A 17,455-nucleotide genomic window follows, 5' to 3' on the forward strand; every position below is an offset into this window, starting at 1 on the left:
AAAGAAGTAACGCTTGACCCGTTAAAAAAATGAACCGTGCACCGAATGTCGGCAGTTAGTTTCCGTCTGTTAAGTTTTTCAAAAGAAAAGTTTCCGTCTGTTGTTACTAGCATCTTACTGCGTGCACATTCTATCATGCTCAATCGGATTCAGCCGCGTACCAGCTCGGACTCGGATGAGCGCCGGTCGCGTACAACGTATGCAACTAACCCCGGCCAGTGATCAACCCGATCGGACTCGCAACCAGTTGCCACCCCCATGGGCGATATAAAAGTAGCGCCGCCCCTCGTCTGGCTTCCACTCTAACATCCATCCACCAATCCACCATCCCTCCGCTTCGTTCTCCCCCTCCCTGCTGCACTGCACCGATCAGATCGCTTCTGCGCCACCACCAGGGGCTCCTTGCTTGTTGCTCTTCTTGCGCCGCCGGCCGGCGAATTACCATGTGCTCCGTCGCCCCCTTCGCCCTTCCTGGCCTCGCCTGCGGCGCACGGCCGACGATGGAGACGACGTACGAGGGGGGCGTTCCTGCCGCCGCGTGGTACGGATATGGCTACGACGCCGACATCGGCGCCAGCTTCAGGGCCATGCTCGGCGGCATCCAGAGCGCCGCGTTGGCCTGTTGGCTTCCTTCCCCCACGGACGCTCACGACGCCGCCCCGACGACGCCCGTGGCGGTGCTTCCAGCGCCGCGCAGCTACGGCGACGACGCGGTCTCCATCAACATCAAGACGCCGTCGCCCGAGAAGCAGCCGCAGCAGGAGCAGTGCGGAAGCGAGTACGATGCCAGCATCGACGCCACGTTCCGGGTCATGGAGACAGACCCCGCGGAGCGGCCCTCGCCGGACTACCTCAGCGGCACCCAGGCCGGGGACATGATGATGATCGACCGCGCCGCCCTCATCAAGAAGATGCACCACTTCTCCAGGTACTACGGCATCGCCCCGTGCGCGCTGCACCGCGCCGTCTCCTACGTGGACCGCTTCCTCTCGGCCAGGAAGATGAACGGCGGCGAGCGCCAGCTCCTCCTCCTGGGCGCCGCGGCCGTCTTCGCCGCGTCCAAGTACGAGGATAGGAAGACCACGTGGAGGATCAACGCCGACGCCGTCGCCGCGTACGCCGGGTGCACCCGGCGCGAGGCCCACGACGCGGAGCGCGAGCTGGTGGCGGCGCTCGGCTACCGCCTGAGCGGGCCTACGGCCTACACGTTCGTCGACCACTTCTTGAGGCACACGCAGGGCCAGGAGGAGGAGGTCTCGGCGGCGGCGGTGGTCAGGGCCCTGGCGCACCACCTGGTCGGCATGGCGCTGCTGGACTACCGGTGCGTGGCGTTCCTGCCGTCCGTCGTCGCGGCGTCGGCGATCGTGCTGGCGAGGCTGGTAGTCTTGGGCTACAACTCGACGACGGCGCCGGTGGCCGGGTACGCGACCGAGGACCTGATCGAGTGCATGGAGGCGATCCACGACCTGCACGACAACCTGCAGGCGTGGCCAGGATGCGAGGAGATGATGGAGGACTGGGAGCTCACCACTCGGCTCAGATACTCCTTGCCTCCGCCGTCCATGCTGATGGGCATGCGGTGACCTGTACAAGATGTGTGCTGCTGCTCAATGGCAGAAAGGTTTCAGTGTCGGTATAGCAGCTAGGATTATCCAATGTTCACATGTACATCGGGAGTTAGATGCAGTGGATTTCCTGAGCCTTAGTTTTGTTTAATTTGTTCGGTTTGTAGTGCTCATACTGGACGTATAATGCATTATTGGAACTCAGTTTTGTTGCTGTAAATGATGGCACTATATTAGATTACTCCGACAACTAATGATATGATCTGATTTGGTAATTATCTTGGGTTGGAGATGTTTGCTCAAAGGTGTGCACTGTAATGGTATTGTACGCTACTAGTCAATAAAGGCCTAAATGGTGCCCAATTTTCTGCTACGAAAAGCAATTCTGGGAGAAGCATTTAACGAAACAGTTTTGGAAATTTGGAACTATGTTTTTTTTGTCTTATATATGCAACTTGTAATATACGTATCTATTAAAAAAACTCGACCTGTGGGGGGAAGGACCTCCCCCACGGCATTGTATTAAGAAGAAGACCTTCTCACACAGGTTGAAAAAACCCCCAAACCCCTGCACCCACCCATACACGGGGTCTGTCGCCTCGTGAGTTAGGCCGGACCATACACGTGCTTTGGACATGGGGCAGGCGAGGGGATTTTTTAACCTCAACCTGAAATATTCGCTCCCACGGGGAGTCGAACCCAGAACCTGAGGAGTGCCGCTGGGTTCCCCTAACCAAGTCAGCTAGAGGCCCTTTGGCATACGTATCTATTATGATGTAGTCATGATCGAATAGTGATGGTAATCTTTGGCGTATCAGGAATCTGAACCAGAGGATTCAGAAGATAGAACCATGCATTCAGAGTCCCCAGAATTGATTTACCACAAATTCTAGCAAGCTGGTAATGGAAGGTGCATGGCACCAAGTACATGAGGGACCTTAGAAGGTCTATAGAGTACAAAAGAGGGGGGAGAGGATGAGATTTTACATGAGACACATTTAAACACCACAATTTGTTACTCCTATGACAAAAACATGTTGTTGTTCGCCGACCAATGATACTTCCAAGTGACTTTACTTTGACAATATCAGTCGACCACAAAAGCATTTAGAGTTACAGCAACCATAGCACCCCTTCTCTCTATCCGTTTCTGCCGAAGACAAAGCACAGTAGAGCCGAGCTGCTTGCTCCTCCCTTCATTTCTTCTTATAGGATGGATTACGACTTCAAAAAGACAAACTTTATAGACTTCGATTAACAATCAATACGAATGCTTTGTGTATGAAATAAAGTTGAATCCATAGATTTTTTACATATCTTTTTATTAATACTACAATGATTTTGTTTAGTGATGATATACTGTAAGAGAAGCTGATGGTGAAAACATACTCCTGAGGCTTTTTTAAAAATAAATGGAACATTTACTGGTTACACTGATTAGTCACAATGCTTTCGTCCACAATGTTAAGTGTGAAATTATTGTCCTGAGCAACTACTGGGTCACCCTGCGTTCATGTATAATAAGATGCTGCCGAATTTAACCCCAAAGCCCAATATACAGCAGTAAAGCAGCAGAGCATACGGAAGCTTGTGTTTTATTGGCATGTTTGGTTTACTAGATCGCCACAACTCATTTTAGGCAATCACAGTTTTCTTACTCGATTCTTGGTTGCTATCATAACTTATAATTTGGGCTTGTGGAAACTTTAAGGTCATTAACTTTTCTGGACACTTTTAGAACATTAGCTTTTGTGATCTTTAAAAATCAAATATCTCCAAAAATCCAGACACTAGAAGTACCTTGTCACGTGCTTTTCAGCTTTTGGCTTCTGTGAATATTTGATTTTTGAACATCTCAAACTCTAGGGGTCCAAAAGTACCTAGAAACTCAAACAAATAGAGCTTTAGTCTCCCTAACTTCTAAGTCGCTTGGTCAACATGTCATACATTGAGATTTCTCGACAAAGTTAATCTAAGGTTAGGTGGTTAATTGTTCAAAAAAGGTGCCTTTTTTCCCAATCCCAATAAACTGTCAATTTCGTGAAAAAAATATGCTCTAGTAGTTACCCTGTACTTCTCCCCCCAATAATTATTTGGTTGTCTCAATAATTCGAGAAATTTTGCTATCCCAATATGTTAGTTGTGTTGGGATGAGATTATTGGGGAGATATTGGAATATCCGAATAACACCATATTGGGATGTTTATTGGAAGACTGCTGGAGATGTTCGTAGCCTTAGGCAAAACATGTAGTAAACTTATTTATCAACCAAGCATACCCTTTTCACCGGACCGTGTGCACATCTGTTTTTTTTAACTTAAATACACTTGGGAGGCTGTTACTGTGGTAAATATATTACAATAACGAAGAGAACTGTAGGAACTAGTTAGAAACAAGGTCATAAAAAATTGAGTAAAATGCACGGGCGGTCCTCAAACTTGTCTCGCTGTGTCATCCCGGTCCACGAACTCCCAAATCGTGCCATTACGGTCCCTAAACGTTGTTTGGGGCTCATTAGAGGTCCATAACGGGTCTTTGACGTGGATCAAGCCATCCAAGTCACCAAAAAAAATTGCAAAAAAAGCCCCCGCCTTCCCATCGTCCTTTCATTCCTGGCCATTCCCGACTGCCGCTCCCTTTCTCCTTTCTGCTGCTCGCTACTGCCTCCGCCACCGCCGCTCCCAGGTCGCCATGTCAGGGATGTCGAGCTCGTCAGCAGCCGATTTGGCGCTTGATTTGTGCTTGTTGTGCAGCGTGGCTCTGGCTGCCAATTCTACAAGTGGGAGGAGTATGAGTTGGTGGTGGAAGACCTGAAGAGGAAGGAGCAGCTGAAGAAAGAGGATGAACTGAAGAAGAACAAATCGGGAATGGCCAGGAATGAAAGGACGATGGGAGGCGGGGGCTTTTTTGCAATTTTTTTAGTGACTCGGATGGCTTGATCCACGTCAAAGACCCATTATGGACCTCTAATGAGCCCCAAACAGCGTTTGGGGACCGTAATGGCACGATTTGGGAGTTCGTGGACTGGGATGACACAACAAGACAAGTTTGAGGACCGCCCGTGCATTTTACTCTAAAAAATTTAATTAGGGTGGAAAGACAGCTGAGGAAGAGAGTGAGCGTGTGTGTGTGTTTCTGCGATCAAGAGCTTCTTCTCTATTATTCAATCAACGGGTTAGCGAGCGTGTATGTTTGTGCACATCTGTTTTGTGTGTCATCATCTGACAAAAGTACTCACCACTTTGCCTTGACATGAATGATGAATCTCAGCTCATCAGTTCCTGCTGCATCGGACATTGATGAACTATTCAAGTTCACAGAAAAGCGCAGATAACAGATAACCAGCTCAATCATGCTTGACAACCTCCATCGCATGATGACAACAAAGCCACAGCCCGCAGCTCAAACAAGGAAAGCGAGCACTGAACATATCCTCCCCATGACACCAATATCCATTCCAAAGAATAAACACAGGTACAGCTATTCTTGCAACACAAATAAACATGTTACATTCAATGACATGGTAATTTCTTGACAACAGATGACAATCGCGAGCACAAACAGGCAGGTACAAGTTACACACTCACTGACTCACCCCACTATCAGGTGCTTGTTGCTAGCACCACCACTACCACCCAGTTTCTTGGCTCCAGACCAGCCTACATGGGTCGAGCTTTCTACTAGAGCAATAACATTTGCTAACGCAAATTGTTAATCTCTGCCCCGCTTCCATGTGGGCAGAGACCCCTGTAGAGTTGAATTACCGTTGCTAGAGAGGATCGGAGAGGAGAGCCAGCCATTACTGGCTCTCTTCCTCTTCGTCTTCGGCATCTTCCTCGGCTTCCTTGTTGTCTGAGTCACTGCCGTTGCCACCTGAGGCGGCATTGTTCTGGTAATGTGGCTGCTGCGCAGCTTGGTGGTGCATGCTACCTTTGATGCGGTACCGGACTCGGTGATTGCTGCTGGTGGCGACCTCCGCGGTCATGCCCGTTCTCCGGGTGGCCACGGGCGCGGGAGCAGGGATGGGGATGGCCACGGGCGCGGCACTGCCGGAGCCGGTGGCCTTGGAGAGCTCCATCTGCATCTTTAGGAAGAACTCCACCCGCTGCTCCTCCAGCTCCCGCGCGGCCTCCAATCGCTCCTGCTCCATCCGGAGCTCCTGCTCCCTCTTGGCGCTCTCGACGCGCTGGTACACCTCCCCGAGCCGCCGGATCGCCTGCGCCAGGTCGCGCAGGCCCTGCACGCGGCGGCTGCTGCTGCTCTCCGCGCCGTTCGCGGCGGCGGCGGCCGGGGTGGGCTCCTCTAGGCGCTGCCTCTTCCCGTTGGCCAACGCGGAGAGCGGCTCCGGCGGGAACCCGTCGGAGGAGTCGGACGACGCGGACGCCTGGGGCGGCGGCGACGGCATCCTCCGCTTGGCGCCCGCCGGGGGCTGCAGCGGCGTCCGGGTGCGCTGCGGGAAGTTGATGCGCGGCGGCACCATGGGCAGCGGCGCGCTCCGGGCCGCCGAGGAGGAGGAGGAATTGGGCTTGTACACGGGGGCGAGCAGCTCGTCGAGGCGGTCGAAGTAGGGCCAGGAGGAGGCGCGCTTGGCCTTCTCGACCTTGTACTTCTTCTTGAGCGTGTCGATGCGGTTCTTGCACTGGATGTCGGACCTGGGCCCCTTGGAGTAGCCGTCGCGGGAGGAGACGACCTCGGCGACCTCCTGCCACTGCGGGTGGCGGAGGCTGCCCCGGCCCAGCGCCACGAAGCGCTCCCCCCAGGCGTCGATCAGCGTGGAGGTGGCGCCGTCGCTCCAGGCGTCCTCCCGCCCGCCGCCGGAGGAGGGCGAGGGCCTGCAGAGCGGGATGGCGACGGCGACGTGGCCGGGCGGCGCGGCGGCCACCGTGACGGGGCCGGCGACCGGAAGCGGCGACGGGGAGCGCGACGGGGAGGGCGAGGGCGACGGGGAGGCCGCGCCGTCCTCGTCCATGGCCGGAGATCTGGGCGGCCGGCGGCGGCGGGGCGAGGGGCCCGAGGGTTTGGGGATATTTCTCTCTTCCCGGATGGGGGAATCCGGAATTGTTCCCGATTATTTTCTCCGGTGTTGTGGCCGTCGCGTCCGGCGGCGATGGGAGGAGCGAGTCGTCGCCTCTCGCCTGGGCGGAGCGGGATGGCCGGCGCAGCTGCGCCTTGTTGGGCCTCTACGGGCCGGGCCGGACCTAGAAGTCGAGACGGGCCTTTCCCACTTCCTTCAACAGGGCTCGGCCCACGGCCCGTGAAACGGAGCCAACATCTGTGTCGGCTGAACTGAACCATCCAGCAGACTTCAGACCGAGTGAGCGCACCGCCGGCTCGCTGTCTCCGCTCTGCCGCGCCGCCGCAGATGGCCGGAGCCACCTCGCCGGCAGCGCGCGCGCTTGTCAGTCGCTTGATGGCTCCACTCATCCTCCTCTTCCTCTACGGGTAAGTCGCGCTTGCTTGTTCTACCACTTCTCTGCTGAATGGTTTGGTGGCTTACAATTTGCTCCAAGCGACCCGTCCAGGCTGCTGAAAGTAGCTAGCTGCTCAACCTTTCCTTGCCCTAAAAATGTTAGATTTGCTACGCTAGCATGCTTGCTTCGAGAGATCTGAGAAAGTCTCGGCCTAGTGAAGCGGGACATCCTTTAATTTGGACCCGTTTTGGACATACCGATGCCGGGCATGCTTAGGTGGCCGTGGACCTAACTATATGCTCAGTGATTCCTGAATTGAAGATAGATAACTGGTAATTCTGGATCAATCAAAGTAGCTCTTACTCGAGGCCCGCTTTTTTGGGTGCGTTGTTTGATGTAGCTGTACAAAGCCACAAAGGAAGTGGCTCTACACAATGCTGAAAGGCTTGTATAAGCTGAGACTCCGCTGTAAATGTGATGTTATATATAGGGTTGCAAGTGATGTGGGATTTTGGTGTGCTGTCAACTTATAGGTGCTGCAGCTGTGGAGCTGTCGAGAGGGAGAGAACCCTTGCGATGATCAAGCCGGATGGTTTGTCTGGGAACTACACTGAAAAGATCAAGGCGGCCATCTTGGATTCTGGATTTCATATTGTCAAAGAGACCCAGGTCCAGCTTGATGCTGAGAGGGCATCTCTCTTCTATGCGGAGCATTCTGGGAGAAGCTTCTTTGACAGCCTAGTCAAGTATATAACGAGGTATCAATGCTGTTTGAAAGACTTGTCTCTTATATTTCTTGCATAATGCTTATTTTGTCTATGCTGCAGCCTCAAGTCATCTAGAAGACTAGAACAACTACTCTGTTCCTTGTGTTGTCTAGTTTGTCTAGTTGATTCCTCATTCAGTGTAATGATATCACATATTCACATGGGACAACATGTTATTTTGTAGTTTCTTCCGACACCAAACCCTTAGCTAAATAGGTCTTTTGGTAACTGAATTTGTATATATAAAAAAGCAGACTATTCCATTTTCGAAATATGAACATGTCAAGCTGCTTGTTGTCCTATTTGGAAGCCCCATGGCCATGAGTAATTATGCAATGAAGGTGCAGCCTTCAGGTTTTGAGCCCCATGGCTCAGTGGGCTCGTAAGCATGTTAAATCTGAATCAGCATGAACCTTTTTGTTCGCAGATTGCAAATTTTGTTCGATGTTACTTGCACATTTGCATTATGTCCTCTGAGGCTAATACTGATGCTAACAGTTTGTAACATGATTTCTTTTATGTTGGCAATATTAAGTGGCCCAGTTCTTGCTATGGTTCTGGAAAGACCTGATGCCATTGCACAATGGCGTGCTTTGATTGGGCCAACTGATGCAAGAAAGGCTAAAACTACTCATCCAAACAGGTTAAACATTGCACTCTTTCTCTTATTCTTTTTTCCAGTTAAAATACTTCATATGACCTCTATTATATTGTTAGTCATTGATGGAAAAGGGAAACAATTATTAGCAATTGTCATCAGGGATGCATTTTGCACTAACCCATACTCCATCTTTTAAGATACTTAGAGAGTAATGTACTTGAATATTTTTATCTCATTTTTTATTTCATTATTATGCTCACTTTTCATTATTTTTAGCCATCACCAACGCTATTCCTTTTAATTTCAGCATTAGAGCAATGTGTGGGTTGGACTCGGAGAAAAACTGTGTGCATGGTTCAGATTCACCGGAATCTGCAGCCAGAGAGATTTCATTTTTCTTTGGAGATGGCGATTCTGGTTGTTTTCTTCAATACTTGTTTCATAATTCTGAAGACCACTCCATAAAAATTCTGACCTTATTCTTTGATAATGCAGAAACTGTGGAACATGATGAGCTATAGACACTAGACTGGAATCAGTCAAGGCAGTAAATTGAAACTTGATGACTCTTATGAACTCATAGTTGATGAAAACTTGGGTGAATCAGACAAGTCTACTCTGATAGCACATTACAATTCTTGACATGGTAACTTAATATACAGAGTTCTGAAAGAATTGATCTGCAGATTGTGATTGCTGAAGATTACGATGGTTTAACAGAAACCTTCACTAATCACTTGGCCGAAAGTTTCACTTAACCATTACTGTCCAAGTAATTGCTGTGTTACAATGAAACATATGTTTGACTGCTCTGGACGCAATTAGATCTTAGAATTGATACTTGTTTACCAGGAACTGGCACTTGGCAGTCTTTTGTTTCGAGATGCAGTAGGAATAGGATCCATGCATGAAATGGGAGAAGAGAATTGCCAAATTAGCCAAAGAGCGGATGTTTGGGTTCAGAAATTTATAGAGAACTAGTTGTAGTCGCAAGATAATTTATAATACAAAGTAAATTTTTAAACGAGCATGCTAGCATTTCACGTCCAATTTACTGAATGAACGGATGTACAATACTGCGATGCCTGGTTCATATCGTTATATATATACTATGTACCAATACTTCAATTTTGTATTTGGAATCGTGCAATTTTTTATTCAAATAAAGAAATGGATTTATGATTTGAAACACTGGAACGGTAGCTGGTCAAATTAAACTCCAATCCCTGCCCACGAAATGAACCAAAAAAAACTTTTTTATTATAAAATTGCAATATTAGGACTGCAAACACTAATCCTTCGTGAATTTGCCACTTCCAGTGAATAACACGGTGGTACCATCTGTGCTTATGAAATATAGAACCTAGTCACTTGCATGGTAGTGTGATCTTTTGTTTAGGTTTTGATCTTGCTAGTGTGATATCGTTTAAGCAACATGATCATGATAGTGTGTTTAACTACCTAAGGACCTTGTGCTAGCATGCTCTAGTGACTAGGTTTCAAATTTATAGATTAAACTTTCGTACACTAGATTAAACTGTAAATATGCATTCACAACACAAATGAAGGCCTGAATTATGATTTCAACTTGTTACCTTATACATATACTTTGTATTCTGAATGATCTGCTGTGGTAAAAGTCTGGATTGAGTTCCCCTCGTGCATTTGGAGTTTGGGAAAATTGGATCCATACCACTCAAAGATGCGTGTTGTAGAAATTTACCATCAAACTTCCTCGGTTCAGTTTAATAGCATCGAAAGTTTTCATGGTTAAGAAATTTACCACTCCGTCACATTTCTTCCGTCTTCTCGGTGAACCACCGTTAACTCACAATCTTTCCCCGCTGCAGCTGCTTCGAAGGCAACAACATTGATGGATCCACCATGTCGCCTGAGCCTGACACGCCGCAGACGGATGCCATGGACATCATCTCCTCGTCGGGGTTCGATTCCTCGAGCCTATTCAAGGACGACGGCGGAGTGCAGCAGCCCAGTGGAGCACCAGCACTACACAGCGTGGTTCATGGCGGCAGCAGTGGTGGATGGGGCCTGGGACAGTGGCGGCGCTGGAGGGCTTCAGGCTGGGGCGGCGCTTGAAGCTACGTGCGACGATCGCTTTGCTGGGGCCACGTGCGCCGCGAGCTGCCGCGCGGTCTGCGCCTGCTCCTGGGGCGGTCGGCGCAGACCGGCAGATGCCGCGTTCGCCACGAGCGCTGTGAGCTGCCGCGCGGCCCGCGCCTTCCTTTGGGCAGCGGCCGTCAAGGCGTTCGGCGCGGATGCTGCGAGCTGCCGTGCGGCCCGAGCTTGCTCCCTAGGGCGGCGGCGGCGGATGCTCCTGGGGCGGCTGCAGTCTCCCGGAAAGTGCAGACGCCGCTTACACCGCGTGCACCACGAGCTGCCGCGTGGCCGGCTCCAGCTACTGGGGCGGCGGCCGTCGGGGCGGTTGGCGCAGACGCTGCAGGCGCGTGGCACGCCTCGAGCTGCCATGCAGCCGGCACAGACGCCGCATTCGCAGGGCGCGCCTCAAGCTGCCGGCGCCGCCTCTGGCGAAGTGGGAGCAGGGACGGAAGTAGGGGGCATCCATTCTCGGGCTAGACTGCCGGTGTCGGCGCTAGGAGGGAGCGACTGGCATGGAACTGCTCGGGATTGAGAACGAGTCACTGCGGTGGGGAAAGATTGTCGAGTTAACGATGGTTCACCGAGAAAACGGAAGAGGGGTGACGGAGTGGTATATTTCTAAAGGATGTAAACTTTCGATGCTATTAAACTGAACAGAGGAAGTTTGATGGTAAATTTCTAAAATGCGCATCTTTTAGTGGCATGGATCTAATTTTCCCGATAGGGTGGATGGAAACAGATACTACATTAATTTTGTTGGCAGAGTGAAACAGTCCACTAAATTTGGGCGATGTATTGTTGCAATGTTCTGACTAGGGCCCTTGAGGAGCAATACTCCCACAATGAGACCAGACCAGAAAAGAGCCAATAATTTCTTGGAGAAGTTAGACAGTTTGTGGGCAAAGAAAGAGGCGGATGCAATTAAAGAGCTCAAGAAAGATGAGAGATATAAGCAAGCATATGCGCTAGAACAAGAGTGACGCATCAATATTGTATCTGTAATTACTTTTCTCTTAATGAAAAACAGGCTCAGGCAAAAAAAAGTCTGGGCCACATCAGCAGTTCTACGAAAGCCTGCAATATGATCACTTAGTAGGTTGTATGGGTCATTATGGTGTGTCCCCACCATCTTGTTTTTCTTAGCATTGTTACCTCGGCAGAAAACATTGTTCTTCAATGTGCTTGCAAACGCATATTTGTTGGGGAACTCTAATGTGACAGTTCCCCCTGTTGTCTTTGTGTATGTAATCTATTGAGAAAATGTTGTTTTAATTGGTGGAATGGTAATGATCACTTAGGCAAAGTAGATAACACTGACAGGATTCATATATCATTGTTCATGGTTTGACTTTGTTATGGATTTTGAGTATAATACTGAAAAAATGATGAACTATGGTTCTTTGAAAAAAAGGGATGAACTCTCTGCTCAAGTCACGTGTGTTTCAGAGGCAGAAATAAGAAAGGCAGGTGTTTTCTAATGTTACAATTGTTCTTGAAAGATATAAATGTTTCCTATTATGGTTCTATTCAATGTTTTTGCCAGTCGCTTGCTCTGCCCTGATTTTCCCCCCTTTTCTAATGTTCCATGCTCTCTTCAGTATTTCGCTTATTAGCTTGCAGTTATTTGATCCACGAGGGTGTTAAAAGCTGTTGGATTATGATGCTAGCATTGCGGTACGCTTAGGATGCATGTTAGCCAGGGCAATATCTTAATCATCAATTGATGGTTTCGAAAAGAGGAAATCATGGCACAGGAAGTTGGTTGATAGATTCGCAATCTGAGAGAAATGGCCTTTGACGCATTAATTGTAATGGCTTAGTCTTATCTCCTTACTGGACCTTTGATGTTATCTGTCATAATTCCTTTGAGCGACCTGTACACTGGAAGGGCTATATGCTGAGTTGATGGCGCCTCAGTTACTTACTGACAACACCTATATATATCCTTGATAATAGGTTGATTTCTCTAAGAAACAATGCTTAGTCATCATTCAGAAATGCGCTTCTTAGTCCGCAACCCAAATAGAAATTTACATTCATTTGATTTGGTTATAGCTCCGGTCTTTCATCTTACATTTCAGTTCCGCACACTGGACCCTGTGATCTGTGTTGAGAAATTCTTAATCCATAGCGCCCTAGTATTCTGCATTGGACGACCCAAAACTAAGATTCAGTAACCTGACAAAATTCTTCTGTAGCAATTCGATTACAGAAAGAATTACACCCCTGTGATCATGCCATCTTGCAGTAGTACATGCATGGTTGTGAGCCTGACTTGACCATGTCTGCACCGCTGCTGTGGGTAGTGCTGGACTCGTCTGGTGTTAAGTTGCTGCGCGGTCTCTGTGCACTTTCTGTCAATGAAGAGGGAAGTTCCCATCTGCCGACTGCCGAGGTATGGGGGGCCTGCTTTCGAGGGCGAGTTGTTGGAGACTTGTTCGATGGCGGCATGTTCATCCTTTGGCTACTCTTTCTCACGATAAAAAGAAGGGATAGATGTTGCTGCTTCCAGTTTCAGAGGAAACAAAACCGAGTGAATTGAACACAATGCTTGCCGCGAAATCACGCACTAGCATACATGCATGCTTTGATTTGGTGAAACAACACTGTCAGTTGTTGGCACATTCAGGCATTTAAAAGGTCGCGATGGTGCCCGCGCGCGAGAGCAGAAAGACCACTTGCTCCATGCATGATTGGAGTCAAAGCAGGAGCTGGAGACCGAGGTCTTTGCAGGGCAGAATTGAGATGGGATGCCAGAGGCATTGCTCTCGCGTGCCTGCCGCGCTCCCTGCGTCATCCTCGAGATGCAGACCCAGTTGGAACTTGAACTACGCTAGAGCTCATGGCCTCATGCATGGGCACAAACAGGTCTACAACTGGATCGGGGCTCGGAGTCGGATCCATGGCCATGGTACGGGCAGCCCCCCAAGTGTGCTCTCCAACACTTGGAATCGCCTCGTCAATCATGTAGGCGTGGGCACGGGTTTCCAGCTGCGGATCGGATCGGAATGGAAAGAATGAGCGCGGCAGCGAGCGGTGATGGCTTGCCATGGCAGTAACCATGTCTGGCTACGCATCTGGTGCTCGAGACCAGTGCCGGGTAGCATGTTCAGGGTTCAGGGGGATCCGCGGTTTTCCAGCCTGCTTATGCGTGCTGCTAACGACAGACGACGCTGTGGAGTAGTGGAGCTAGCGCAGCCTCTTGCCTTGTCTCTGCAAATGGCCAACGCACTGCATGCATTGTCGATTGAAGAAAGCCACCATGCATGATTTTTTTTTTATCCTTGGGAGTTGGGGATCTGCGACATTCCTTTGTTCCCAATGACAGATTGGTTTCAGGCCGGTATTTTTACCCACAGTTCGTGATTTTTTCACAACATTGTAGGCCCTGTTTAGTTCCCAAAATTTTTTCTACAGTACCCGTCATATCGAATCTTCGGACACATGCATGAAGCATTAAATACAGTTAAAAAATAATTAATTACACAGTTCAACTGTAAATGACGAGATGAATCTTTTAAACCTACTTAATCTATGATTGAACATTAATTGTCAAATAACAACGAAAGTGCTAAAGTGCTTAAATCTAAAAATTTTCAAGAACTAAACACAATATATATAGCCGCATATATAGCTAGGCATGCAGCATGGTATTAAGGTCTTGTCCAGAATCCAGATCACAGGTGGATGGTTAATGGTTTATTTTTTCGTTTTCCTTTCCTTTACTTTTTTTTTACTTTGTGTCGCTGTATTACTTTTGACGTCACGACATCTTTTGATTTGACGCCTGTCACTTCAGGTTCATTCGGCTTTAATTACTAACGACAGTCCCCTCGTTGTCCGCTTGCCCGCACGTTGCTTTTTCCCCCCTATCTCAGCGATCAACGACTGAGCTTCAGATCGAGGTATGGAGAAAAAAATCGATTTTGATGCAAGAAACCGATCGAGGCACCATTCAATCAAGTGATCAACCCACAGATTAAGATTAGATTGTATTATATTGCCGGTGGATAGAATTCAAATTTAAGACGAAGAAATTAGAAATTACTGTTTCTTTGCTTACAAAAAGAAGAACAAGAACAAGCAGAAACTGAGAAGGAAAGGAGTCATATCTATGCGTGCATCTCTGACCGCCGTTTGTTTCACCAAAGCTTCACGTCGTCTTCTTTCGGTGTCTCCTCCGTAGGGCAGTCGCAGTAGTCATCTGGTGCTAGCTAGCGGCGCCACCGTACCGTGGACCGACGGCCGAGCTGCGACGCCGCCGGCGCAGCCTTGAGAAGACCGTCCGCGGCGGCGGCTCACCGGTCACCAGCACGGCCTCGTGCTCGCCACGAAGGGCGTGGCGAAGCACGGCTCCAGGCCGAGCCACGGCGGGCAGGTCGACGACGCCGCGCCGGGCGGCGCGGGCGGGCCCGCCAGCGCCGCCAGGTAGATCGCGGCCAGCCTGCGCGCCACGCGCCGGACCCACCGCGCCGTCAGCCAGCGCAGCCGGAGCCTCCGCAGGATCCCCCGCCCGCGCCCGCCGCCGAGCCGGACGACCGGGAGCCTCCGGCGCCGGTGCCGGCGCCCGAGACCGCGCCACCACCGCAGCCGGCGCCTCGGCTCGGCGTCCCCCATCCTCTTGATTGCCGGGCGGCCGGTCGGCCGCTGTCTCCCTCGGGCCTCGCTCGTGCCCCTCGCTCTCCTGCTATGTTCCCTTCGTCCTCGTCTACCCCTTTTGTCTTTGGCTCGTCATCAGGGTGTGGCGTTGGGAGAGTGTGACTGTGTGAGATACCGGGGGCTGGTGGCTGGACCATGGAAGCCTCCAAACGCACTTATACGAGTGACGCCGGGAAACTTGCATGTCAAGGGGGTTTGTGCATGCCAATGATTCATTCCCTTCTACTGTGCTCTTGTTTAGTTGCCTTCAAAATTTCAAAACTTTACAAAATTTTCCATCACATCAAATCTTTGAACGCATGCATGAAATATTAAATATAGCTAAACAAAATAACTAATTACACAATTTGTCTATAATTTGCGAGACGAATCTTTTGAGCCTAGTTAATCCATGATCGGATGTTAATTACTAAATAAAAATAAAAGTGCTACAGTACTTTACACCCAAAAACTTTATGCATCTAAACAAGACTTGTATACTATGGTACAGATAGTAAAATAAAACACCACTGGCATGTAGGTAGTGCATCCATTTCAAATCATAATCCATTTTAACTTATATATATTATCTAGATATATATTGTATATCTAGACGCATAGTAGAATTTATATATCTAGAAAGTTAGATTTAACTATCGATTTTCTCCTTTCTGCACCTCTCTTGAGTCTTGACACAAGTTTCACACATCCAGTTCTCTCATCTCCCTATAGATATACTTCTAACTAGCTGATTCGGGCTTCCCTAACTAGGAAATGCCGGGAGGACGATGCATAGCAAAACTTTATTTTATTTTGTTAAGATATGTCTTGGAGCGATAATTACTTTATTCTTAATTTCTTATCCAATGTTGATGTCATTAGATTTTTTGAGCAAATATTAGTACAGTAGAGATTGAGTTCCCAGCTTTCTCTCCTCCTTGGGTTCCCTACGCACTTGCCTGCCTGCCCTCTTTCATCGGGGTGCCGAGCATCAACCGTATTCCGGAGCTGGACACCGACGCCGCACTGATGTTGCTGCTGCCGCCGAAAGCTGCGTTTGGAATCCCCTAGCTACTTGTCTGTGACTCGACGTTTCTCAACGAAGAACATCTGCTACCTACCATTGACGAAGCAGTAGAGCACACGTTTTACTCGATTTGATTGATAGGGCAACCGGCTGGCCCGGCCGGATCGTGGTCGAGTCAACTAGAGAACCAAAAAGCAGCTAGCCGGCGGGCGTAGCCAAACTTCCTTCGGTTACTAGTGTGGTAGTGGACTGGTCCTCCACACTGCGTAGAGCAGGAAGCCAAGTGTGGTTGGTTGGTGAAAGTCTGAATTCTGAGAGATCATCATCTTATTATCTAAAGGAGGAAGATTTACTACTCCACCTGAAGTCTGAACAAGTGACAATCCTGGTCTCTGTTCTTGATTTGCTTTCGGACGCGCAGTAGAACAAAGTTTCCCGGAGTTGCAGAATCTCGCAATTCGCAAAAGTACCGGCAGAATAAAATGAGGTTAAACAAAAAGAAAAAAAAAACACAGATACAGCAGGGGCCAGTGAAAAAAAGTGCGAGAACATTCGCCAAACATGGCTGCAGCCGCTACCATCCAGCAAGTACCTGAGCATCCAGTGATCATTAATCGTTATTACAGCTCAGATATATATATATATACCTATTTATCTAGGTTTACATAGACAAATCTATAACTCAGGCATGATTGATCCAATGATCATGAAATTTTTATTACAGCTCAAGAATATAATGGTTAGCCCATCATAAAAATTTCATATTAATTGGATGATGGAAACTATAGCTATGAATTAATTATTGAGAAATATATATCTAAAGCTATAGCAAAACTTTGTAACAAAATATAGTATATAATATGTCCAATACATAGATCTTCTGATTTGAAGTCCAACAAAATTGTATTTTCCTTTTTATGAATTTTATATGATTTACTAGGATTTTTTTTAAAGATGCAACCAAAATATAAATATAAAAGAAAAGAAGTAAAACGACTTAGGGAAACCACCCAGGAAGGCGATATGTTCGGTATCGTGAGTAGGAGGAGTCCAAGTGGACGATTTTGATGTTTAGAGAGAAAACACAGATTCATCCCAAAATCCACGGATGTAAAAGGGTCTTTTTTTTCCCTAAAGATCTGGGCTGCCGGGCTCAAACAGCTGCAGCCCAATACAGCGACGACGTACGGCCGGATGCTCTTGACTCTCGAGACCGGCCTGGGCTGAGACGCCACGGCAACCCGGCCGGTATGGAGAGCATTATAGCTGGATGGACGCCGACGCTGCCGGGGTCGATGATCGGATGATGGCCACCCGAATCTGCTCGT

The 17,455-nt window shown here is 48.8% G+C and overlaps 4 protein-coding genes across 4 annotated transcripts; 2 read left to right on the forward strand and 2 right to left on the reverse strand.

Moving 5' to 3' along the window:
* The first annotated feature begins 443 nt into the window (after positions 1–443).
* On the forward strand, positions 444–1,583 carry LOC120653580 (putative cyclin-F1-1). Its single transcript, XM_039931294.1, has one exon. It carries the CDS (start codon positions 444–446, stop codon positions 1,581–1,583), a length of 1,140 nt encoding a protein of 379 aa, XP_039787228.1.
* A 3,411-nt stretch (positions 1,584–4,994) lies between these two features.
* LOC120656122 (trihelix transcription factor ASIL2-like) lies at positions 4,995–6,664 on the reverse strand. The gene has a single exon (XM_039934142.1). The coding sequence runs from the start codon at positions 6,532–6,534 to the stop codon at positions 5,365–5,367; it is 1,170 nt and encodes a 389-aa protein (XP_039790076.1). The 5' UTR covers positions 6,535–6,664; the 3' UTR covers positions 4,995–5,364.
* A 177-nt stretch (positions 6,665–6,841) lies between these two features.
* On the forward strand, positions 6,842–9,368 carry LOC120656123 (probable nucleoside diphosphate kinase 5). Its single transcript, XM_039934144.1, has 5 exons — positions 6,842–7,007; positions 7,510–7,734; positions 8,279–8,386; positions 8,652–8,761; positions 8,840–9,368. Exons 1-5 carry the CDS (start codon positions 6,928–6,930, stop codon positions 8,863–8,865), a joined length of 549 nt encoding a protein of 182 aa, XP_039790078.1. The 5' UTR covers positions 6,842–6,927; the 3' UTR covers positions 8,866–9,368.
* A 5,058-nt stretch (positions 9,369–14,426) lies between these two features.
* LOC120656124 lies at positions 14,427–15,264 on the reverse strand. Its single transcript, XM_039934145.1, has one exon. It carries the CDS (start codon positions 15,077–15,079, stop codon positions 14,768–14,770), a length of 312 nt encoding a protein of 103 aa, XP_039790079.1. The 5' UTR covers positions 15,080–15,264; the 3' UTR covers positions 14,427–14,767.
* Positions 15,265–17,455: the final 2,191 nt, after the last annotated feature.

Source organism: Panicum virgatum, chromosome 1N (assembly GCF_016808335.1).
Source record: "Panicum virgatum strain AP13 chromosome 1N, P.virgatum_v5, whole genome shotgun sequence".
Lineage (NCBI taxonomy): Eukaryota > Viridiplantae > Streptophyta > Magnoliopsida > Poales > Poaceae > Panicum > Panicum virgatum.